The 26,456-nt window shown below is 43.1% G+C and overlaps 3 protein-coding genes across 4 annotated transcripts in view; all 3 read right to left on the bottom strand.

Annotated features, from left to right (window-relative positions):
- Positions 1-669: 669 nt before the first annotated feature.
- On the bottom strand, positions 670-16,873 carry LOC6731099 (limbic system-associated membrane protein). 2 transcript variants are annotated; one of them, XM_016178947.2, is made up of 12 exons: positions 16,596-16,873; positions 12,231-12,443; positions 11,751-11,848; positions 10,010-10,155; positions 9,894-9,955; positions 7,685-7,843; positions 4,961-5,089; positions 4,764-4,901; positions 3,635-3,787; positions 3,510-3,563; positions 2,837-2,929; positions 670-2,094 (listed from the first exon to the last, which is right to left on the bottom strand). In XM_016178947.2, the coding sequence occupies exons 2-12, from the start codon at positions 12,349-12,351 to the stop codon at positions 1,895-1,897; spliced, it is 1,353 nt and encodes a 450-aa protein (XP_016023627.1). In that variant the 5' UTR covers positions 12,352-12,443; positions 16,596-16,873; the 3' UTR covers positions 670-1,894. The 2 variants fall into 2 exon arrangements, with proteins under 2 accessions (XP_016023627.1, XP_039150390.1); XM_039294456.2 differs by lacking the exon at positions 16,596-16,873 and adding an exon at positions 16,316-16,337.
- Positions 16,874-20,553: 3,680 nt separating this feature from the next.
- LOC6731100 (probable cytochrome P450 6a14) lies at positions 20,554-22,796 on the bottom strand. Its single transcript, XM_002078221.4, has 3 exons — positions 22,250-22,796; positions 21,620-22,193; positions 20,554-21,060 (listed from the first exon to the last, which is right to left on the bottom strand). Exons 1-3 carry the CDS (start codon positions 22,733-22,735, stop codon positions 20,618-20,620), a joined length of 1,503 nt encoding a protein of 500 aa, XP_002078257.3. The 5' UTR covers positions 22,736-22,796; the 3' UTR covers positions 20,554-20,617.
- Positions 22,797-25,305: 2,509 nt separating this feature from the next.
- The window catches only part of LOC6731101 (hemicentin-1), a 32,252-nt gene continuing 31,101 nt past the window's right edge, over positions 25,306-26,456 (bottom strand). Inside the window, exon 13 of the mRNA XM_016178943.3 lies at positions 25,306-26,113. Coding sequence (XP_016023631.1) covers positions 25,917-26,113 — 197 coding nt within the window. The 3' untranslated portion in view covers positions 25,306-25,916. The remainder of the gene's footprint in view (positions 26,114-26,456) is intronic.

Genomic DNA, 26,456 nt, shown 5'->3' on the forward strand with positions numbered 1-26,456 from the left:
CACTTTAACCTTGAGATTTATATGGATTATATGCAAAAATGTCTGTCAGATATACCCATGGGTCATGGCACTCCGCCACTCGGGCCGGAAAAACCATGCGAGAGAAAAATCCATGAAAATGCAGTAAAGTGGAGGAAACAAGCAACTCACGTAAGCCAAATGGTGCTGCGGTTGCACCTGTTTTGGCATGTCTGAAAATTCCTGGAAACAAATGTAATAAAAACTAGCCGTAATACACGCGCGCACACACACATACACAAACAGGACCCAGCACACACACACACATATGTACATGCACCCACACACTTACAGCGACTGGAAAGGGCTTTTATTAGCCGGAGCTTTTTGAAGAGTTTTCCGAGTTGTATTTTCTAATTTTGGCTTTGCTTTGATGGTTTGGTTTTGCGTGCTAGCCAGCACTTAAAGATTTCTTAATGAAAGCATTTTTTTTTGTTTTATTTCAAATTTGTAGCCGCTTTTAATTTGGTTTTTTAGTGCCCAGTTAGACGTATTTGTAATTTATGCTTCTAAGTCCTTTTGCTGAGTTAAAGTATCTTGCACATAACTCAGCTTTGGAATGCTACAAAACAATATATATATGTGTATTAAGCATACTTACGAAATTATTTCAGTGCAGATCAATGGTCAATATTAGTATTAAAAGACGTGTTTTACTTAACCCTTTAAACTTTTGTTTATTTTATAAATATACCTGTCGATTCGATTCGGCAATTCGCTTACACTCTCATGTACATGTGATGCTTACAAATATTCGTTAATATTGGTATTTGATAAATATATATATATGTGTGTGTGTGTGTACATGATAGCGATTTAAACATAACTGATATACTTTGTATTTAACAATTTAATTTTGTCTGGAAATATACATTTAGCTATATTAAATGGAGCTTTATCCGCACTAAATCGTGAGATTAATTTGCGCATTAAATTTACGGCTTGCCTATACTTTTTATATATTACCTTTAAATGTACGAAATTAATGGATTGTTTGTTGAAGTTTAATCATACAAGGGAACGCATTAAATTAATTTCAATTTTAGATCGCTGAATAAATGATATGTATTTTGTTGAACGAGGCAAATAGTGTTAAACATTTTAAATGGGTTTATAATATATGAAGCGGAGTAAGAAGACCCAAAACATTTCGAATGGTTAAAGTTTTTGAAAACACAGCCAGCTGCTGAGCTTGTTAATTTATTTCTGTTTTTACATTAAGCTTTTGGCGGATATCTAAATCTGTTTTGCAGTTTTGCGATATAGTTAGGTATACCGGTTAATATTATATCTTGCAACATTTCTTTTTGAATTCATTTCCCTTCCCGTTTGCCAACTTCTTGGTGACTTAAAATAACAAATTTAAATCAAACATCTGGTTTATACAAGTGTTATAATACATAGCGCCTTGCCTTCTCCGATTTATTTACCTGCTAGAGTTATACACAAAAACCTTGCAATTCGTCTATATACATGTGCCGTACCTGAAGTGCAATCTGCAATATTTTACAACGCGTTGCTCTGCTGGCTAAACTCGAACCTTAACTAGAATCCTACTGCTGGACAATCGCGCGATTGGGAATTAGGAATTAGGAAGCCTAGTTTGCTTACTGGCTACAGCTGGATTTGATATATGTAATTTCGCGTCGACGAACTTTAACTAAAAGCAGCCGCAACGAGCCATAAATCAGCACCAAGCAGCGTTTGGCATTGACAAACTCAATCATCATTGCACTGCCACAGACCGTGGCTCTTGCTCCAGCTTCGGCTCCATCTCTAGCTCCAGCTCCAGCTCCATCTGCAGCTCCACCTCCGTCTGCTGCAGCAAGTTCAGATTTAGCACTGACTCCATGTCCATGTCAACTCGGCGTCTGTGTCAAACATGCGTCAGTGTTTGTGGCGGCAGTGTCATCTGAGTTGCCCGGATCACTCCCGCCGTCGCCAGTGACACAGCCACTGCCACAGCGACTGGCAGGAGTAGGAGCAGCACTCCGCCGAGGTCCTGGCGCCGCAGACTCCCAGCTGCGGAGTTTCCGTAAATGCTGTCAATGCTCTCCGCACCCAGACTCAAATCGGCTGCGGGAAGAGGAGACACTCGTATGTTAATGGCATCGCTGGGCAGCAGCGGAAATTGGATAAGGCTTTTGAGTGAACTGATTAGCTGGCCTGGTCGGGGATATGGTCAGGTTGCTGTGGGCTTAGGTCCAGAATCACAGGTACTTTTAAGTGATCGATTAATTGAATTTCGAAAGGTGCAACTGATTTTACTTATTATGGTCTTTAAACAAGACTCAAATTCGGACTCTATTTCGGGCCGAGAAAAAAGTTCTTCTCATTCCACTTACTCAATCGATAAAAACGCAGAGCTTGGGATTCAACTTTCGGCTAGGAAACGAACAGAAAGGAATTTATTTGATTGTGGCCAAGTATTTACAAATCATTAAATGGCCACAATGCCAAGCCGAGCGTGTTTATTGATATACAATTACTCCGCAAGACCCAAAGGAAGTGAAACTTTTACCTGCTGCCTGCCCTAAAAAGTATGCTACGATTGCCGCTGTGCTCCACATCCCTCACTTTTTGTGGGTCGCTCTGCTTTGCAAATTAGTGTGAAAATCTGTTAAACAGTGGGGCGGTGGGGGGTGCGGGTGCTCCCCCCGGTTTTTTATGGCTTTCGTCCCGTCTCAAGTGGCCTGTTAAGCTGGACCCAAACCGCAGGGCAAATGCTTGAAATATGGCCCATAACCCTAATCGGCACGCCGCACTCGCCGCAAGCCCTTCCATTTCCTTTTCCCTTCCTTTCGTTCGGCTCTCTTACCTTTCCTTTTGCCCGGATTTTCCATATCCTCGCCACTGTGCTCCTGGGCCCTGGCCGGATGATGCGACTCCGAGCTTTTCGTCCGCTTTTTGCCTGTGCAACGAGAAATGATCGAATTGCGGTTGAGTTTAGCAGCCAAGTATCTTTAAATTACTGTGCCCGAAAAAGGATTCGAGTTTACAATGCATATTCATAATACCCTGTCGCTGTTTGTCGCTGTTTGCTTCCCTCCTTTCCCCAACAACTTTCACTCTGACCTCAACCACACTTCCATTCGCCTGCCAGCATTCACCTGATCCGTGGCGTTGACGATTTGAAACGGATTTGCATGGCGTATGAATTATTTATGCGTTTTTTTCCTCGCCTCGCCAGTCGTTCGCCACCAGCTTTATATTTCCCATGATTCCTGCCACGCCCCGCCAGTCCGCGCCAACTTGAATATTTGCAGCTCATCTTAAATTTATGCCAAGTGGCTATTAAATTTTCCTTCTCTCGCGCATCTCCATCTCCATCTACTTCAGCCAAAGCTGCTGCTGTTGGGTGGCACAGTTCGAGTGCAGGGTATCCAGAGTGCTAAACTCCTACCGCCGTTGGCGAACATGCAGCAATTGTCTTACAACTTATAAGGTAGTGCCCGAAAATACTGTCGAGTTTTGTTTTGTGCCACACTCACCTTTGTGCCGCGCCTCAAAGTTCTCCACATAGTTGACGGCATTCGGGGGAATTCCTGTGGGCGATAGAACACCGATCCTTAGCGCATCTGAACTATACCCGTAATGGGTTCTGAGAACTACTTACGATACAGCTTAATTGTGCCGTCCGTGTCGCCCAGGGAATTCTTGGCCACGCAACGGTAGGATCCAAATTCGGCCTGTGTGAGGGGATTTATGTGGAGCCGCATCGAATTGCGATAGCCGCCGATTTCCGTGACATTCGCGGAGTACTTGCCACCTGTGTGGAGGTAGGGCGTTTGATATCTGAGTTAATATTTCATTAAAATAATAAACTAATTAATATTTAATTGAAATTTTGCCTTATTTAATAATTAAATGCATGTCACGCGCACATCGACCGTAAGTACGGGCGGGCAAAAGTTTCAACAATGTTGCTGACAGGCATAAATTTATGCACGAACTCATGTCACACCGCAGGCCGAGATCAGAAGGGGAGCTATGTGTGTGTGGAGTGGGGCTGATTCGGTTTTTCTGGTGTCAATTAAAATCTGCCAGAAACAAAATTGTAAATTAATTTAATTTCCAGTTATGACAACGACTGCGAATCCAGGCAGCCAAAGCAGGAAATCAGCAGCCAAGCCGCTTCTTCGAGCCATCGCATTGCCACTTTCACCGACAGGATGAAACCGCAGCACTGCGGTCCTGTCGACCGAGTATACATCCGTGTTAGTGCCGCGACTAAATCAGCTAATTAACAACTTTTTCGGTGTGTCTGCGTCTGTCGCGAGCAGCCTGCACTCGGCGGTCATCAGTTTGTTAGTCGCTAGTTGGCTGCCCGTGCGCTCCGGCGGGAAAGCCAACTTTTCCTCCAAGGGATTGGCGGCCAGGAGTCTGATTTGGCTTCGGGCTTCGGGCTTAGTGCTAATGTGCTAATGTGGTCGTCACGGTTTATGACCTCTTAAATGTCCCTTAGCACTCACCGAATGTGAGGTAATAAAATGTTGGCACTCAATTTAAATAGATAACTTTATGTGAAGCGACAAATTGTACACTCAAATTATGTACTTGACAGCTTTTTAAAGTGCAATTTTTAGCATCTAACTTATTACGCTTAAGTCTTTATTATCACAATTACCAAAGTATCTGATGGATTGATGGATTCTCGCCAACCAAATGGTTTTGATTCCATAGGAGTTAGTTATACTTTTATACTTAAGATGTAGGATTATTTAGTACTATTTCTGACTTCTCACCTGGTGGCACAATCTCTCCACGTTCCCTGGTCCAGTAATTGATCGACTTGGGATATGCCTCCGATTCGCAGTCCAAGGTGACGCCCTTTCCCTCTACAGCGCCAATCAGTTGGTTTTGAACGGTTATCATCGGCGGGACTTGAATCGAAGTTACATATATAGTTATATTCCTAAATTGGTGCTATGTGGGTACTCACAGTGCACAACTAGCGTTATCCTTTTGCTCACCGAGGGAGGGACTCCATTGGAGGCTATGCACAAGTAGGCTCCCATGTGATGGCGCCTAACATTCGGTATCACTAGATCAGTGCCTTCGATGCTCAAAACTGAAAGAGAAATGAAAATTTAACTACAATTTTATGCAAAACGGTTATTATTTTCTATTATTTAATCACTAGAAAACTTGAATACGTTAAGGAGCTTATTTCCTGCCGAAAAGCTTGACATCAAAAAGAACTCAGTTCGTTTATTGGCTCTAATTTCCTGCAGAAAAGTTCTAGGTTGGATAACCGGAAATACACAGTTGTAATTACCTTCTGGCGACAAAAGTGCGAACAAAACTTTGCCATTATTGCAGAAATAATAACATTTTTCTAAGCTCGCTAGGAAATGTGTGCAACTTCAGTGCTGCGCATTCAACAAAAGTTGAGTGCAACTCAACAAAATTATATATACCAGATGCTGCGGACTTTTATGGCGTTGCTCAACACTTTGGTGTTCCGAACAAACACAAACATCCTGTTATCATGGCCGGGCCGAGATTGTATTATATAAACGGCATTGGAGCTGGTTTAGGCCGGCAGCACCGCAGACGGCGATACGAATGAATGTGGCTATGTTTGGGGGCGCCGGAAGCGGAAGTGCTGGCTAGTTTGCGCTTGATATTGTTGGGTAAGGTTGTGGCACATAATAATATGCTGATTTTTCGTTTATTGATTTGGCCTTTTGAGCCACGGGTCCATTTTAGCCCGACCGAGTCGCTTATTAGCCGAACTCCGCGGCCAGTTTACATTTTTTTTCCTGTGCGGCTTTTCCGACGGTTCACAGTGCGGTCATTAAACGTAATAGCCACGAAATACGTGTAATTTTGTTTGAGCCCGCCACGGCATAAAACTTTACTTCTGTTCGGCCGATTTCATTTTATTTCAGAGCAGCGGCCAACGAACACGTAACGAAATAATCAAATTTCAAATGAAACAAACTTTGTCCAGGGAAACAAAAGGGGACATCAAACAATAGAGAAAGTGCAAATGGAATGGGAAATACTCTTTTTTGGCTCACAAAATTATAAACTTAAATAATGATATTTTAGAACTGTTTTTATTTTGTACATGTACTAATTAAGTTATTCACGCGTGCTATCTTTAAACACTATTACTATTTAAAACGTATTATTTATTTAATAGCTGTATCTATATCAAATAGCATAACTATGGAAATTTGATGGTAAAGCTTCATATAATAAACTCTTCATCACCGACTAACTTTATGCCCCCGCTGACTGCCAATCTAGTCTAGCCCTCCTCTGACTTGCCGCACACAAAAACACACGAACGAGTCCTGGGAAATGGAAGTGGAAACCCCCGCTTTTCCAGGGCCACTGCAGTTGCCGGACAGGAAGCAGACTCGTTTGGCCGAGAAAGGGCTGAATTGGGTGGCAGCCATTTAAGCCCCGGCGAAAAGGTCATTTCGCCAGCTTTTTGTTCTCTTTATGCTGATTTTTTTGCATCCTCTCATTTAGCCGTATGAGTTTTTTCCGTTTTACGTTTGCCGTTTCGGGGGTTTTCAGGTTTTCCGGGGATCTTTTCTGCAGCACCTTTGATTTGAGTTCATTTATATTATTGCATTGTGTGGCCTATGGTGTTCATACATTTCTTTTGAGTCTTCCCTTTCAACATTAATGCATTATGGCTCAATAACATTTTCGGAATTAAAGTTAATTCCTTTCCAAAATATAAGCGAATACAAGGGATTGCATACTTGTTTGGAGTATTAAATAAAATAATATAATATATGTTTACGAAAAATAATCACAATGCTCTCTTTAGATACCAAACTGTATACAAACTCGTTTTTGGTGCTGGCAAACTTTCCAAATTAAGAACTTGAATTGCAACTCCTCTCAACTGCGAATACTTCAAGGCCAATTAGCAAATCTGGTCCGGCTGCAACCGCCAGTTTGCCGCCACCAATGATCGGCCCCTAACCATTTGCTAATTCTGTCAGTCAGACGTCATCATCATCAACGGGCAAACGGCCAACAGGAGGGGGCACAGCTCTGCATGCTGGCCACTCTACCGTCTGCATGTTCAGGTGGCATGGCCACGAACTGGGACTGCCACCCAACGGCCCATCGGCCCATTCAGCCTGCCATGCTGGCAAGGACCACCCACACACTCGATAGCCTTGGGCAGGACTCTCTAGGCCGAGTCCTGCCTGCAGCTATAACTGCTGATGGCCAACTGGGTTGCCGCTGCCTTTTTGTGTAAAAGTACTCCAAAATGTTGGATGGCAGGGCTCATTCAGGCAGCGGAGTCGGGAACAACAGCACAGGTACTTACAAATCAGAAGGGCGGGCGCCAATGGGGGCGATGGTGGCCCAACTGTACCGTGAGAAACGGAAATAAAAGCTATCAGCAAACTGAGCCAGCATGAAAAAGCAGCTCAAAGGAGGGTCAGACCCTAAAATATTTGTGTACCCATATATAGAAGATATTGATTTAAAGTCCTGAGAACTGGAGGATCATACGGACGGATACGGCTCCGCTATTGATCCTGATTAAGAATGTAGTAGAGAATATAGCTATGAATCTACTAATAGCTAATTCACTTAATGCAATACCTTTTGAAAATCTTAATAGTGCGCTCAAATTGTTTGCAGTGCAGGAGCCCGGTATACCAAAATACGAGCCTCAACTTACCCTCCTCTCCGGTGGCCAGCTCGATGGGCACTCCACTTTCGCGTCGCCATGTAATTGTCGGCTCTGGCGAACCGGTAGCAGCGCATTTGAGCGTCACGTTACTGCCCTCGCGAACGACCATGTCCGTGCTCGTAGGATAATCTAGGATATCCGGCGGTACTGCAGCCATCGGCCATCGGATTGCCATCGAGGTCGGCAGACGTTTGTCGCGGTTAGATAATATTTATAGCAAACATTACAAAAAGTCCACATGTAAAGAAGAAAGAGAGAAAAGGAGAAGGGCGGGAATCAGAGAGAGCGTTTTAAATAATTTAAGTTTGTAATTCTTCATTTAAATAATTAGCTCGGACTGTACAGGTCGGCCGGCGATGGCAGTGATTCATTCGGACCCACCGTCACCAGCAAAGGATACTCCCGCTTGCATTCGATGCCCTGGTGAAATGGGAAGTCCGGTCCTCGCGTTCGCCTTTGTTTTAAGGACAAACTTTTCGCATGTCCTGAAACACACAAATTATTACAGCCGTAGCTGCGGTAAGGACAACGGACAGCGGACGGACACCCACAGCGGAAAACCTATGAACCGTGAAAACGTAATAATACGAGGAGAAGCGAGTGGTGGAACATGGGGCTGGTCCCCGGATTGTATGCATATAATATCCCGCAATTATGTGGTCGGTAAATGACCAAAAAATGTGCTGGTGTTGACAAACAGCTTGTTAAGCTCGGCAGCGAGTGAGTCAGTCTGTGCGCCACTGGCCGGTGACCACTGGATGGTCATTAAGTGGCCAAGGTTAGCCCGGGAGCGGGAAAATTGCAGCCCCAGAAAACTGGTTGGCCGCTTGTGGTGGTGGTGGCTCCGTGGCTCTGCGTTCACGAAATCCATTCGGAACCTTCAGAAAACAGGGTGGGGCATGGTAAGTGAAACCATTGAAGGCGGCCCATTGCAAGACGATTGTCATACGAGTTTCATATTGTGTGAGAGATTTTGAATTAGAGCTTTAATTGCTAACTGGTATTTTGTGTGGGAGAAACAAATTTTTGGAATATGCATTTTTCATCTGCTAAAATGTCGCAACGGACGGCAGTCATGTGAGTATAAGCTCGTCCTGCGTCCACATCCTGGATGAGGGTACGTGAGTGTGCGGCACACAGCACAGTGGACAAGAGGGGGCAGGCATTGGAAATCGGAAAAGGTGAGAGCTCTGCCGCTTCCGCTACGGTTTGTCGTCGACTATTTAACTGCACTCGGTCACGAAAATCATCAGGAGCGACCACCGTCCACGGGCCACCCTCCACTTGTTCGAAACTCGAACGTTTCCCGTGGCCGATTTTCGATTTTTCGCCTACCCTCGAATTTCCCTCGAAACCATTTCGAGCGGCTTACAGTGGGCAAAAAAGAGTGGATACCTGACTTGTTTCAGAAAGCCACTAACATTGCAGCAGCTACAATGAAACCGCTCAAACAGATGAAAAGATATTTCTAATAAAAAAGAAAAATTGTTCTAATTATTTTCATTATGTTAATTTCTATTTTGAATTTTTCTCAATTGATTTCGACCCACTGTGCAGCGCCCGCTGATTATCCAGTGCAAATACACACAGTTGATTATACTTTTTCGTGTTTGCCGGTGAATGCCGCGCCGACTGCAATGGTGGCTAAAATATTTAGCGCTTTGATTTAGATTTGCCAGCGAGAGGTATTTAGGCAGTTCAGTGGGCAGCTGGGAACGGAAAAGGGGTAATGGGGAATGGGGAATGGGGCCAGACCACAAATGGACAGCCCCAATGTGCCCGGCGAACACTTCATAGGCTGCAAGCATTTCTTACGATGCCTCCATTCCGCTGCTGCGTTGCCGTTTTAATTCAAAATCAACAGTTTCTGCGGTTCAGTGGACGGTTAAACATGTTTAAGCACTCGCTCCGTTGGCGGAGTTGCTGGTGGATCCTGGGGGGATCCTGGTGCGCCGAATTAGCCGGTGGAATTTAATAAGCCACGGAACTGCACACTGGCAGCGGGGGGATGGTGGGTCAGCAGAAAGGTTTTGTTCAACGCATTTCTTTTCCCATTTTCCCCATTTAATTTTTTAATATTTTTGTTTCACGGAATACGGTTCGAACAATGGGTGTTCCAGTCCTGGCAACGAGGCGTATGATTGTTTGACAACCGAAACGTAATGAGCAAAAAATAAAGCGCCCACAATCCACTTACCCACAACGTCGAGGTAGCCCATTTGGCTTTTCATCGGATCCGTGTTGATTTGGCACATGTACCTGAGATATTACCAATTATTATGACGAATCTCTGAATTCACTTAGTGTGCATACCAGCCTTTGTCCGACTCCTTAATGTCCTTAATGCGCATTGTCCATGTTTTGTGCTCCGAGTTGGCGATGCCAATGCGTTGGTTTTTTGTTATAACGTGGTTTTGGATCGTTAGGATTGTCTGGGTGTCGACCCGAAGCCACGCAACCTGTGTTCCAAAAGAATGTATTGTATTTAAAGTTTTTATGTGCGGTCTTCCATAATTTAAGACATTATTAAGTAGGATGTTATGAGATGATATAATTTTGAGAAAAATGTGTCTTAATTGCTTAGCTAATCTTACACACCCTGTATACATTGAATCTCTTTGGTATTTTTAGTTTTAATAATCACGGGCGCTAATTTTGCCAAAAATAGAGGCAGGACTATCATTACTGTCGCATTTAACTATAGTTCTATAACTGTAATCAAATTCCTGGGATATCATTATCAAGCAAAAAGTTGCTATTACACGGCGTCGTCGTGAATCAAACTCCCAAATTGAACACACATAACTAGCATGCAACGCTGTTCAATTATACACGAAAAATCTATTCCCAGAACTATTCAAGATATTTTAACCATACACACGCACACCCAGCCACACAGTCCCATGGAAAAGGTCGTAATTGTACAATTACCCAGGTAAATTATTATGCGATAAAGCACGCAGCTTGTAAGTTAAAAAGCTGAAATATTTTGAATACGGTTAGCTGGAGCAGGCCAACCCTTTAGCTCTTTACAGGATCGAGGCTCGCATGTGAAAATGAACTGGGTCCCCCGTTTCCCAGTCCATTCAGCCGACATGTCAACACGTGAAACTATTTGACTTATTTGTGAAAGCGCATATTTTAGTGTGCACATAAATAAATTAAACACTGGCTAATATCCAGCCGTGTTCAATCGAAGGCTAATGAAATATTTTCGGTCAAATTGAATTTGGGTTTGTTTTGGGTCCCAGAGCGCTGTCAGCATAAAGTAAGTAATTACACCCAAGTGCCTGCTCAATTATCTTTGAGCGGAACATTGCTTAATTGTGCACGGCACTGACTGAGGGATGGCCTTGTCCCATCCTCCCACTTCCCTTCACCGCACTTTCATCCCCTTCTACACAAACAGGACAGGGATGCGGAGTCGGTGGCCCACAGCGGCGAAGTGAGAGGACAAAGCTTTCCACTTCAATGGAGATCTACTCGTACATTTGCTGTTACCTGGCGGGAAGCTGGATACGGATACGGATACACTGGCTCCCCCATCGAGACAAACGAATGCAAATGCAAACACAAATAAAAACACAGACACTGAGGGAGCAAAAGGACTCCACTCCGGGATCCGGCATCCGGAGAGCGGAGTGCGGAGTCCGAAGTCCGGACTCGCTTAACACGTCCTCATTCATATTTCAATTACTTTTTATGTGATTTTCGCTTTTGTCATCCAGTAAGCCCGGCATATCCCTATTTATGTTTTTATTTTCACTTTCATTCCGACTGCCATTCAACTCTTGTTGCCCGCTTTTGGGTGTCGAGATTTGGTCTTTGAGATTACACGGCTCATGGGGATGGAGAAGGTGATTGGGGATGGGGATGGGAATGGGGATGGTGAAATGTTAATGAATATTAATGCGGCCGGTTTCGGTTTTGTGGCTGCTTATTGAGTGTGTAATTGAGCCCACGGCTTGAGCGCAGTGGATGCGGATGCGGACCGAGCTGATTTGCTAATTTACGTTCAGCTATCAACGGATTGGTTTCCCTCCCCCGAACTCACCTTATAAGGTCCCAGGTCCTGAACGACGCACGTGAGGAAGGCATCACGTCCCACGGGCGCTGTCATATTCACAATTGGAGAACTAAATTTGGGATCAACTGTAATAAAGTCGAAGGATATTCGTGTTAGCAGCGCCATCATGCTTGATTGCCAAATAATTGGAATATAATGCAGTGTATGGAATATGATGACAGCCAAATAAAAACATAACATTTATGTCATATTCGGAATATTATTAGATGTGTATTCGGGAAATCGTCAAACGGCGGATGACAATGGAGTTATTAATGTCGAATAATGACACATTTAACTAAATATCTATTTCTGAATGCCTCGCGGCGATGTTTGGAAGTTTCTGCCAGCGTTATGTTAAAATATATAAGTAATCAAATCAATTTAGCTGATAAATGTTAAAATTAGAAAAATGAATGGATACGAGCGTGAACAAAAATATGCAACTATCAACTAGATGCAACTTACCTATCACTTCAGCTGGCACCTCCACTCGCTGAGGATTACATTGTTGACTCATGAGGATTAGGAGCAGAATAACATTTAACGCACAGGTTTGTTTACGGCATTGACAGAAGTTTGATTGCATTTTGAATATATGGGCTTTACTTTCTTTGATTGAGTAGATTAATGACCGGAAACCATTAAGTTGTCGTATCGGATATTTCCTTTAAAGCTAGTCTAAGGAATCATGGAAAATAGGAGCATTATATACACATGGAATAGAAGTTATGTATCAAGGGATATAGATACATTTTCGTAAGGATTCTTTGGTATTCTATAATGGACCTAAGACCTTAATCGTCATGGTGTAAAAAGAGAAACCAGAAGTGCTGATCCTGCCAGATAATCCCCAGCACCTGTAAACGCTCCAAATTATGGAGGAGAAGGAAGGGGAAGGAGAAGGAGGAGGGTCGAGTGGGCAATATCCGCGCGCCTCGTAATTGGCAGTCATTAGCGCGCCTCTAATGGCATCAACTTCTGGCCATTGCTGTTGCTATTTATGCGTGTAAACAGGCAACAGGGCAAAGTTCAACAAAAAGTACTTGAAAACAGAATCAAAACTACGAAACAATGGCAAACAATAATCGCGATGCCGGTTGAAAATACGCCAAATTAAAAGTTTCAAGTTTAAATCCGAAAGCCGGAGGGCCAACGGCCTTCCTCTCCGGACGTATCCAGTGGGCCCCCCGGGGCCCAGTTCATAGCATATTTCCTTCTCCGGCCGGAGAACACTGCTCTTGGCTTATTTTGCGTGTTTGGGCTGTGTAAATTGTGCAGGCGAACAGCTGCCAGAAATTAACTACCAACCTGCAACTATCTTCTGGAAAAGGTGTTGCATGCTCTGCATGCTCTGCCTCTCTATGCTCATTTCATTTTAGCCTCGTTCTCCGTTTTGTTTCACGGCTCTTAAACGTGGCCGGTGGGCTAACCTGTTTTCGGAACGGAAATGAAATGTTTCGTTGGCAGCCGCAACGCTGTGAACTCGTAAATAAAGCATCAAATCGTGCATCTTTACGGACTTCTGATGGGTCTGAAATAGTTGGGCTTTATGCCGGAGTTAAGTTCAGTTCGCCTTTTCCATTTTAGAAGCCTGCCCAGGTGACATGAACGACACAACTTTTGCCGGCAAATGTTACCCAATGCAGTTGTAATCAGACTTTTGCGATAATGGTTTATTGGGCTATGAGCATGCATCGCAAGAGCTGTTCAAAGTTATTGGATTGGTCAAAAACATTTGCTAGGTCTATAGTTAAGAGGCTCCAACCGATGATAGTCATTTGAATTGATAGTTAAATTGCTGTTGTCTACAAAAATGCATAAAAATACATTAGGACTACCATTCAGCTCTATATTCAACGAAAATGTATAGTTTAAAGATCTTAACAGAGAATATTTTGGTGTAAGAAACAAAGACATCTAACAATTATATTAATAAAAGTTACAATCGTTATGGGCTGAGTTACTCGCTTAAATTCTCTGGTCAACTTCTGTCGATTACTTAAATTATTATTGATAAACTGAGCTTGAGCCCTATATTTCTGTCCAAACTATTTTTACAGCACACTTAAAAGTAAAACTAGAGGCAATAATAGAAGGGTGCCTGCCAGACGTTGATATCAATATGTTTGAAAGTCCGCCCTTATGATTGGGGAACCTTGATTAACTTTCCAGCTGACTCGGCCATGAGCCTGAACATGCAAACGATTTCGGGTTTGGAAAAATAAAAGTCTACTTTCTGGCGGCCGCAAACTGACAGGAACCATTTTAAACTGACATTTCATTAAAATTCCTTGTCCCCTCCCTTCGAGTTCGTATTGATTTTTTCATAATTTAGCGGAATTGAAAGCAAAGTTGCCGGCATGTGTGCTATGTGTCCTTTGTCATACACAAACACACACACACATTTAAATCCGCATTGCATGCCCAGAAAAGTAGACTACAAAAGACAACAGGCAAGCGACAGCACTGCAAATGGTTCCGGGGAGGGGGTGGCGGTGGAGCTGGAACGGCGGTAGGCACTAAAAATGTCTAGCAAATGGGCCTGGCAATATTATTAATAATTTAGAGCATGCGGGCCACGTCAGGAGTCGGACTCGGAGTCGGGGACAGGTGATGGCTCTCTGGGTTCAGGCTTTAGGCCCACGGCCTGACCACAATCCGAAGCCATATCGAGGCGAATGTGTCGAAAGTACCTCCCCGCTTCTGGTGGCCAGCACTCTTGGATGTTTGGTGCCATTGGATATTGATGGCGATGTAGATCACTGATGTTTATTAATTATCACGAGTTAAAGGTTTTGCTTTTTCTAATTGGCACAACAGAATACACTGACAAAATTTATTCATTCATTCACTGTACTCTCAATTCAAGTAAATATGAATAACCATCTATAACTGCATATATCATTGTGTTTCACATTCTTCTTTAATTATATAAAATTGAAAATATTTTGTAATAAATAAAGGCAACAATAAAGTATTTAAACAAAGTGAAAATTCATTTGAGCACTGTGTGGTATGCCTAAATTGACTTCAAGCAAATGTGTCATTTATTTCCATTTTAAAGTTGCTAAATCGCCTTTCTAAATCCTTTTCCTGTACCTATTTTGTTTCCAGCTTTAAGTACAAATAGCTTCGTATCATCAAAGCTCAAAAAAAGAAAATATTTATGACAAATAATAAGAGGTGCTCATGGCAACTTTGTAGTGTCCAGGCCATATATTATTTTTATGGTTTCGGACATGCACGGAACCTTTTTCTCCATAGCTCCAATGTGTATAATCAGCTGCTGAATTATGGCAAATTTTCAGTAGCCAAATCCCCCACTACTGTTTCCCTGGAGCACCTTTGGCATATTTCCCTTTAAAACAATAATGCTGACATGTTTAAGCCGACTGAAATGTCATTCGTCGCTACTACTACCAGACTTCGGGAGCTATACTTGAAATTCAATTTCCAGTGCAAACATTAATTAACACGTGATAAATATCCCGCTCTATCGCGATGGCACTTCGACATTTTTCAGAATTATTCGCCGTCTAGCTTTTTATTTTTTAATCCGGCCCAGAAAAGGGCAGCCCAGTTAACGGACCTTGCATAAAATTTGCATAACTCATAGTGTTCGGCTGGCAGCGCCTTCTAGAAACCAGAGTTTCGCTCGGATTTTCACAATTTTCTCCTCCGCTCGCTTTCCAGCACGGAAGTTGATTATTATCGCTTGTTATTAACAACAGCAACAACAATGGCAGGAAAAATCCAACTCCTCACATGCCGGCCATTATGTCAAGCCGACTGCAGGAGGAGGCCTTTCAATATCGCTCTGGGGGCAATTGGAATTCTTCTTATGCAATTGATACGGGAGAGCAGGCGGGGGAATTCGGATTAAGGGTATTACGATTTCGCAGCAGAACAACAGGGCTTTCAATCTTGAGTCAACATGTTTTAATTTCCATATACATATATACTCTCTGCCCCACCTGGAGCGTGCACCATCGGCTGTGGGCGCCAACTGAAATCACAATCGAGCAGATAACAACTGATCAGAAATTATATGTAAAATGCAAATGATAGAGAAACGCCATAAATCGAAAACAGGCAACATCATGCCACCCCGGGGGAAAACCACCGAATGTGGGGTGTTCACTGTATTTCCGGTTCGGCCCAAAAGCGCTGCAACATATTTGCAACAAATGGCCAGCCAGCAGCAGACAGCAAATTGGCATGGAGCGTCGAGGGTTTGTCCTGCGCTTTATGGATATCAATGAACTTTAAATTACACTCGGGCAGCCGTGAAACATAAAATATGCAATTGTTGCCCATGTGGCCTAAACAGTGCACTCCTGCCATACGGGGACACACTCGTAATAAACAGCGTCGAGTGGCGCGCCAGACACATTCGCATTTGTAGGCAAATTTCAGGATACACACACACACACGCATGCAGCTGGCAAATGGCAAATCATGTGACGAGCATTGACCGCCGAGGGTGGCCCGATTGTTGTTGCTTCATAAATAACTCGGGCTTTGTTTTTTTTTACTTTAAATATAATTACAGCAAACACGCAGCTGACGGCAAATGTCGCCAAAGTCGCGGCTAAATTGCCAACAAGCGGCTAAAAACGCGCGCGACTCAACACGCGAGCGAGTTCTACTTGTTGTCGATTTGGCCTGGCCGAAATCGCTGCCAAACTATTTTCGAATGCCTTCACTGGCCGCAATCACAGCCAGCGATTAGAAAAAGGATTCCTGGTTTTTCCTGGCTTTCTTTCAAAAGTCTGGCATGCAGATTTTAATTGAAATCCGCATTTAATCTAATAGCTGCAGCATAACAACCTTCTTCAGAGCATTTTCTCGGCTATTTTGTATTTTTCTTGAAACTCCAAATTGCACATGTCCTGCGGCTGAGCTGTCCTGATTTTCTGAGAATCCTGTCGAGAAATTCGCTCAGCACAAGTCACAGCATCACTTCGAATCACTTGCAGCACGAATGCAACACTTGGCGGCAAAAAACACACGCGATTCCGTTGGGGATTCTGCTTGCCGTATGCAGCAGGATATCGAAGGACTAAAGGCCAACCGCACGAACCGAGCGCCGTCGATGTACTGAAGCCAGCGATTCCGAGGGCCACCAAAGTCGCGTGGAACGGAACGACTCCCAGCGACTGCCGAGCGATGCCGAAGATGCTCCTTTGGCGAATCGTCGTCGTTTTGGGGGGGCGGGCGTGGGCGCCCCAGTGGGTGGGTGGTGTTTTTTAGTGGGCGCCCGGGGGGTGGGCAGCGGCCTCGCGAACGAATCAGACAACTGTGATTTTTGTTGTTGCTGGGCCACATTTTATTTTGCTTTTTGTTGGCGGGCGCTTTTCACTTCGTGGTGCTTCTTTTTTCCTAACATGCTCTGCGCGTGTGTGTGTGCGTGTGCTGCCCAATGGGGGGCGCGCTCTCGGCTCGGTTGAACACGAGTTGAATGGCATTGAAAGCCGGGGAAATTCTCTCGCCATACTTTTGGGCGCGTGAAACTGGAGGCTCGCATTTATGAATGAAATGTGTGGCAAAGGAAAGGGATAACCCTTCTCGGTTGGGCGAAGGGATGGTGAGAGGGGGTGCTAATAGTAAGTAAGTGTGTGAGATGGAGCAATGAATTGTTATTGGTCATGGGGCTGGAATATGAGAGAGGGAATTATCACTTGCAATTCTTACAACAAATACTTTATATTTTTACTTGTAGGTGGAGAAAATGGAACTGAAGACATCTGCAAAATGATCTTTCTTTTGCATCTATTTTGAATCCATTTAAAATCAATATATTAATATATATAGATCAATATAACATTTTTAAAAATTTCTGCTCTTAATTTAAGTATGTATTGATAAAAAGCAATGTTTCAAAGGCTCGCAAAAAATAGTTTTCATAAAGTTAAAGTCGTAACTAAAGGGAATCTTACACCTAACTGAAATTTGTTTGAATTTCTGAAACACAAATTTTCTAAAGATATAATTTATACTAGATATGCAGCAACAAAGTTCTTTCCAACCCAGATTTAATTGAAATAAAATTTATTAGTGCTTTACTAGGCCGTCTAAAATGTATAAAACGATATAACAAAGTCGTTCAGCATGAAATATTATTTAATAAAATTCGCCTGCATCGTTCCGAGTCAGTTTTGATTGTTATTAAATATATTAGTGCCTAGGAACGGGTTATACCCCAATACTTTGAAATATGCAACTATAAAGTGACTGCGATCGATTGAAGAATGCTTCAAAGTCGTTCGGTATGATACAATATTTAATTAAATTTCTCCTGCTCGATGAAACTTTTCTTGGGAGATTTCCATTTTGTGTGGCAAGTGCAACAAGCGAGGCAGGAAAGTCAACCACCCACACACGCACACCAACCAGTCGCTTTTCAATAACCGTGCCACATTGTGTCAGGCACCGTTTTGACCTGGCCACCGCCCTCTGCAACTCTAAATTGCTCATATATATATATATATTAGTTGCTTTTCGGGAGCTAATCAACTCCCGCCTCCTCCCCCATCGCGTCTTTATAACAGGCATATAATTTCGCACAACACACGCACACTACCAATAAATAATAGCGGTGGAAACAGTAGAACCCCACCAGTAACAGATTTTATGCCGTATAAAAAGGATTTGTAAAGCGTCCCTGGAAGGAGCTATCTATCCCGCTCCATTTCTCCATCGAAAACTTTTCATTGCGTGCCAATGCACTGGAGCCACAAATCATTTTTACCAAAAGGGTTAGCTATACACTTAAAAAAAAGATTACTTACTAAAAGAGGGTCTATTCGAGATTAAGGGAACAAATACTTTAAATTAAAATATTACTTCATCTTCAACGATAGATTTATCAGTTTTAATAATAATAATAATATAAAGGAATTCTGCACAAATATGTGAGAGTTCTAGCTGGATCAGGAGCACTATTTTCTTTCAGTCTATAAGGACTGGGAGGACTAGCAACTTGTTTTCAAGTTTCTTGCTTTGTTTCCTTTGCCTTGCTTCCTGGCTGGTATCCTTTTTCGAGCTTGCGAGCCCCTAATATAAATTTTGACACCTGATAATTGCTTTTCACTCGCTTCCGCGTTTTTCGCTGGATGCGACGACGACAGCTGCAGTTCTTTCACCTGCCACCCGGCGGACGAATCACCTGCGCGTCTGGAGCCACCACCCACCACATCGGGACACCTGCCCACTCCCACTGATGGTGGCTCGACATGCAAAGGTGGTGTTCGGTGGGGAGGATCTGCAGGATAGTTTGTTAGCTGCTTAACTGCCATAAATTATGACTATATTTTCGCTTTTACGGCGCCGTTTAATAGACAAAAGTTCTGGCTGAGTTATAGAAGGAAGCGTCAAGGTTGCCAGCCAGCTTAGGAAATTGCCAATTAAAAGTCTATAAAAGTGTGTGATTATATGGAAAAAGATGCAGCCATTTATTCGGATCGTGCGTCTAAAATAGAGACATTAATAGGGACGCTTACTTAAATATTACTACATGGTAATTGCAACCTGAAAACTATTTACAGGAAAACAACATTCCCTATTAAATCGATTTCATGTTTATTTGTGATTCGATTATAATCTAAGATCTAAGATACTTTTAAGCTTACAAACGTATATCAGTGATAATAAGTTAAATATTTACAATTGCATTTTAAATTCAGCCAATCTATACATCCTAATATGATATAGTTCTTGTAAGGGCATTCTCTAAGGTCTTCTTCAAATTCTCCACATAAATATAGAGAAACCAAGCTCTTAATTTGATTTATTCTCTTTGCCCCTTTAGGCATAATTTGCACTCTCTTATAATTGTTTATATTCCCCACATGCACTTAGACTACTCAATCTGTTATTGAAATCGAATGATTGGATCAGTTGATATTGTCGACAGTAATTGTGAAGTTGTGTCTTGTGGCCATCAGAAGTTAATGGCAATTATAATTTTTTTGTGGTGATTTAAAGTGAATTAAGTCCTTCGACCAGTTTTAATACTTGTTCAATAGTTATTAGGTGAGTAAGGATCACTTAATATTGATACGACATATTTTCGGTATATATATGTAAACCATTCATAGAACCTTCAATCCGACCACTGTTTCAAAATGTTTCAATATGAGTGCAATCTGAGTGCCGACTACTCGCTCCTTATCCTGATTCATTTATTGATTAGTGCTGCTCATTATGCCGACAGAGAGTCTTCTGCTTGCCCACAACTAATCACCGAAATGCCCAAAATGTTGAGACTGTCCACTGCTGCCACTTGTCACAGTTTCTCCATCCGCACGAGTGTCTCTTGATTGTGTGGGCAGCTCTGGTCATAAATTTAATATGACACCTGCAGGACGCAGGAGTCCACAGCCCACACCCCACCACCCACTCCCCACTCCGCCCCTGCCAAATGCATTATTCACACATATTTTGCTAATTAGCAAAATATTGTAAATGTTTGGATTTATGCAGGCAACTCACACACACTCAACTGGGGCGGTTGGGGGCTGTTGGCCTGTGGGCTGTGTGCTGCTGGCCATTGGAGAAGTGCATCAAACTGAACCGCAATGGCTTTTGGTCGGCTCACATGGCTGGCCAGGTCCCCATGCCATCCTCCTCCCCCAGCTCCACCACCTGTGTCGCCTGTGTTGATTTAATGCCCATGGTGTCGGATTCTGGGATAACTGAGCAGCCTTGGGTGGCGAACGGGATGGGGGCCTTTGCGGCTGCCATAAATTTTGGTTTGGCTTTCAATCGAGCGATTGGAGCGGGTGAGTTTAATTGAATATTCTGCTGACGGAACGGCAGGCTGCGTTGTTTATTCCCGCATCGAATCGTGTTTACATTAGGCGCGACTCGATTGGATCGACTTGCAATCGGACGCCCTCGCTGGGCAGGAGTATCACATTCCTCTTGGTCACCTTCAGCTGAGTTGGCGATCCGGGCGGCAGTCTGAAGCGGAAGCGGCGTAGCAACGTGATCAGACCCACCTTCACCTGCATCCGTCCAAACCGCAGGCCAATGCAGTTGCGCGGTCCATCGCCGAATCCCAGGAAGGCGGTGGGATGCCGCTCCCGGCAGGCATCCGGCGCAAATCGCTCCGGCCGGAACTCATGGGGCTCCGGGTACACCTCTGGGTCGTAGTGGATGGCCAACACCGGAATGTGCACGCTGGTGCCCTTCTCCAGGACGACGGGGTCGCCGCCATCGGGCGAGGGGATCTCATAGTCTTCGCTGGCGAGACGGGTAAGTGAGCTTAGTGCCGGGTACTTGCGCAGAGTTTCTGGAAAGTAGATGGAGTTTGCTGAGTATAAATATCAAAATATATAATATATAATTTAAAGATATTCTTAACTATAGCTGCCATTGAAAGGAGGGTGTCAAATTTTTCAATGTGAATTGTCTTTTATTTATTTGCAGTCAATCATTTCGATCCGTTCTGTTATTTGAGCAGTTTGAATGCTATCAGATGAAACAGGGGGAATTGTGTTTATATTTTCTTGATCAAGGTACACTTTTTTCCCGATTCTGCTGTTTTAGAACCCATGGGTTCGAATTGTATACATTAGTATTATTTATCCAGATATTTGATTCGCTTACAGAGCTATTCTTTGAAAAGAAAAGGGATCCACCCGATAAGGTATATGTATTAATTCACAAATTTTCCTATACCCTGCTTATCCCGTCAAAAGTTGACTTGAAAGAATTAATCAAATGCCACACTACTGGTGGTCATTGAACGACGTTGTTGAAGTCATTTTTAGAATGGCTTATCTCTGTTAGATAAGGCAGCTTCAGACTTGCTATCTCCAACATAAAGAAACCCCACAATATATACATACCTGTGATGGTCTGGTCCAAGTAGGGCATCTCCATCATGGCCTCGTAGGTTAGTTTCCCGTGCTTGGCTAACGAATCGTTTATCTCCATACGCAGCTTCTGCTGCACATCTTGGTTTTTGGCCAACTCGAATAGGGCGTAGCTCATGTTGCTGGAACTGGTTTCGAATCCGGCCACGAAGAATACGAAGACCTGGGCGGCCATCTGCTCCATGGTGAGTCCTTTTCCGTTCTCCTGCCGCCTAAGATCCAGCAGCAGATCCATAAAGTCATTCCGACGAATGTGCTCGCGCTCCCTCAGCTCCACCGTTTCGCGGACTATGCGGTTGAAGAACTTGGTGATGTCCGGGTGAAAGATACGCACCGGAAGGCCGAGCTTGACTAGCGAGCTGAGGTAGGTCATCCTGAAGATGCGCCATCGGATGCTTCTGTTGCTGTTTTGAAAGAGCCGACGCCCCACCTGCCGGAACTCTGCCTGCGGATCCCTCAGGCTGTTGCACTCGGTTCCAAAGGCGCAGCTTCCGATGACGTCGGTGGTGTAGCGGGCCATCAGATCGTGGAGCTCCAGAACAGCGCCCTAAGATAGCGATGATGCCAATTTATTGGGAAAAGTATATGAGTTAACTACTGTACCTGTGACCCCACCAGTTCGTCGAAGGTACCGCCCAGCTGATGGGCCACCGAGGAAACAGTTCCAAACATGTACTTCATTTTCCCGCTAGTAAAAGTGGGCGACAACTTGGTGCGCAGGGCACGCCACTCCTCGCCCTGCAGGTTGAACAAGTTGGCGGTGAGCGTATCGCCGTGAAAGCTTCGCCGGTCCACGAACTTGTTGAAATCCCGGATGAGCACCGCTTTGACCAGATCCAGATCCAAAACGACTGCCAGTGGTCGCAGGAAGACGTAGGTGCCCGCCACCTGGGCACTGCCCCTGAAGGCATCGTAGGTTTCCTGGAGCAGCTCGCTTAAGTGCACCGACTGCAGCCTGAAGAAGTGACCGAAGAGGAAGTGCGGCCGCAGCTGGGGAATTCCCCGCAGCTCCCAGTAGGTAAAGCGGTAGCGCAGATAGCCCAGCAGAAAGCTGAGCAGCGAGGTCAGCAGCAGCAGTGTGAAGTCCATCGGAACAGCAGTACTCAACTGGGCGTTCTGCTGATCTTCGAGTTGCTTATAAGCAACTATCTATCTATCTGGGGAGTATAATTCGGACTCTATCTGTTCTTATTCTACATACACCCATGTACATTATAATAGGTGTGTAGATATCGCGATGGGCTTCTCTCTAGGTTTTATTACGCAACAACAACCTGGCATTCTGCAGATCTTCGGGTAGGTCATAAACAATTCTTTACTACTATCTTTTTTATTTTATTTTAAAATAATCTATAACCTAGTGCTACGTCCATGACTATACAAAAGTTTTTGGTTTTCTAGTACAACTGGTTTTTATTTTGCAATGCATTGCAGTTAGTGCAGAAAGCTTAAGAGCTTGTTAAAAACGTCTTAAGATTTCTGTTTTAAAGTAGATTTAGATGGTAAATAAGACTTTTCAATCTACAGGAAGGTAAAATTAAGTAGTTAGAACATGTAAAATGAAGTTGAACTCTAAGCGGTTCGAGTTCGAAAAAGCTCTAGTTAGGTTAGTGACTTCAATGTCGAAAAGCTTTCGACGGTTGTGGTCTCAGCTATTGAAAACCTTATTTTATTTTCAAAAATATTGGTTTCCTACGCGGCAAACTAAATCCTTATTAAATAAATACTTATTAATATTTATTATTTGATATGCTAATAATTTTTGGGTTCGACGGTCACTAGATACTATGTCGTCCCTGAAAATTCCAGAAAAAAAGTCCACCTAGCTGCAAAAAAGATGGTTAGAAAAGGGAAAGAAGTGCACTGCATACGAATAGAGGGCAGGACAAAAAGCATACCATATCAAAGCGAAAAAAAAGAAGCCAGGATCCACAATGGAAGCAGTTGGCTAAGTGATACAAAAACTGGCTCAATGCTTTTTGTTAAAGGTCAGAGTTGGCTTTAACTTTGGCCCGATGCAAGTGCAGCCGCAAAGTGTATGCACTGGGCTCATTTAATATGTTGTCAAATATTAATGTTGAACATTTATTGCGGCTTTACGTCATTAAGCCGATCAATGTCGTGCGTGCAAAAAAAAGGACCTCTGACAATAGAAATTATTTTGTCAGCGAAAACAGCAGAAGTAATGTCCAGCATCTCTGCTTATATTTGATTACCATGCATATTGCAATTATCACTTTTGCTGATGACATTATATAAATTTGTCATACAAATACCTACCATGAAATATTACATCGTGTTTAAATTCAAAAAAGATTCAAAAGTCACAATTTGACTCTGAAAGTTTTAAAAATTGAGCCTGCTTTAATATATATTGGATTAGTATACCCTTTCACGGGGTATCTTGTTTTTGACCAACTTCTGTTTCTCTTATGTTATTATACACTATCATATAATCATCATAACACTTTACTTTCAGCGTAGGGGATATCAGATAGTCGAAGCGTTCGACAACAGTTTCTTTTCTTCATTTTGTAAATGTTGGACAATTATTTTTAAGTTTAAATATTTATACGTTTTGGCCCCTGGAAAATCAAGCCGGCTTTTACTGTAATTTATAATGAGAAAAGCGCAGTGGGTAGCCGCAAATAGCTGTGCATTATAATGGAGCTCATTTCCGGTAATTCTTTAGTCTGTCTGCAAATTTCCGATTGCTTTCCTTGCCTTTTCCTTGCCACCCCCTCTCACCGTCCCTTTCAAACATAAATTTTTATATGTTTTTTTGACATACGGCACATGCTCTGTTAGCTTTATTAACTGGAGCTGGTGCCTTTATTGCCGCAATGGCCAGGAGGTCGAACCGAAGGGACAGTCGACTGCAATCGTTTCACATGCCAATTTTTTGCCATTTACCATGGCGTTGTGTGAAACTCGAGTCAAAATGCCATGGCAGCAATTTGATTTTTTTGTTTCGTTTTTTTTCGTTGCATTTTTTGTTTTCCGGTGTGTTGTGTGCTTTTTTTGGAATGGCGCTTAACTCTTCAGCTCCTGAGGAAAAACTAGCCACGTTCCATTATACACCCGCGTCTCACACGCCGCCTCCTTTAATTGCCCACTCGACGAAGTTTATGGGGGCTTGTGGCAGACATTTAATTTATTTTAATAATTATTTTTTATGTTTTTGCTCTTGCAGTTGCCCCGCTTTGGCATGCCCGCCGCTTTTTTTAATGAAATTATAAAGTCGCGAGACTTTTTCGCTGTGCTCACTTTTTTAATGAAAACGAAAAATGAAAAATGAAAAATGTTTCCATGTGGGTCGATGGTGAACAAATTCGCTGGCAAAGTAAACAATGGCAGCGGGCGGCGGGGCTTCACTTGTTTGGGTATAGTACATTTTGCGGTTCAGTAAATATTCGCCTTGGGGCTCCAGCAATATAAGGGTTCGTTGCTAACAATTTTGGCTCGTTCTCCTCGACGCAAAGTACTTATTGAACTGAATCGCACCTTCTATAAATGTGGCTCTTGAAATATATAGAAATCCTTAAATGGGTAGACGCTCCTTCTAAATAATACAAGCCAAAAAAATACAAAATAAATTGGTAGTTGAAAATAAAGCACCTCTTGTTTCATCACCCAAAATTGATTAAAAGCATTCCGAAAATGTTGAAATCGTTTTTTATTTCCAGCAAAAAACGACACATTTTGAAGGATAGGGTTTACAAGATTTAAGACGGCATTTTATTTTTACTTAAATCATGATGAAATTGTTTATGTAATAGTTATTATACAGCTTGCAGTGCTTGGAAACTAAGCTAGAACTGGGCTAATAGTAAAAATATTTTTTGTTTCAACTGATTTCGGTGACTTAGATCTAATCTCGCTTCGAGTCTCATGTTGTAGACACGTGCACCTGCTGCTCTTTATACTTTCGCTTTTGTAAAGATCATAACATAATTTGTTTATAATAACAAAAATATAAACAGCAACTGATGCACTTTTCCTAAAACATTCTTTGGTTTAAGCCCTTATGTTTTATATTCTAATACTTTGTATTTCCGTTGCGAATCCCAGTTCCCACCAACTTCTTCAAAATGCGACTTAAATTTTAGATTTACCTTAAACATCAACAACTTTTTACAGTAAGCAACTTTCCACATAGCACAAAAATAATAGTTCTTCGACCAACACGATTTATAAGGGTATTGCTTACAAAGTAGTTTATCTTAGTTAGACTAACATCGGATATCCATATGCCCATTTTGTACACTTTTTAGCCCGGCCACGGCCCCAGAAAGCCGACTCCCAAAATCATCGAAAGTCCAAGGATCGGCGAAACGGGAGCCAGTCGGCTGGCCCATCCTTTGAGGTCCTGCATGCGATCCAGGTCATCGGTCAAGGACTTGGCGTCGTGCTTGGTGAGGTGTGGACTCTTGCCATCGGAGCGATAGGAGGCGCCGTGATCGGAACCTGGAAGGAGGAGATGGGAAGGAGATTTCAATGATTGATTGAAATATTTATGGTTCTTTTGTGGACTCTTGGTTTTTACTGCGCGGACTTAATCAACTGACACATGCCACTTTATGGTGCGCCCTTCATATTGCTGGGACTCGAATGTCATCAGCTGAATGTCCTTTTTCAATTATGCGCTTGCCACACGCCAACGAGCATAAACAATAGACCCAGGATGCGTTTATGGCCAGCCATTTGTACCAGGCGACAATGCGAAAGAGATAAAACGACCTCCAGTTCCAGGGCAACGCAGAAGGGGGGGACAGTGAGCTCAGGCTACAGGATACACAAAACCAAACTG

This window comes from Drosophila simulans, chromosome 2L (assembly GCF_016746395.2).
Source record: "Drosophila simulans strain w501 chromosome 2L, Prin_Dsim_3.1, whole genome shotgun sequence".
Classification (NCBI taxonomy): domain Eukaryota; kingdom Metazoa; phylum Arthropoda; class Insecta; order Diptera; family Drosophilidae; genus Drosophila; species Drosophila simulans.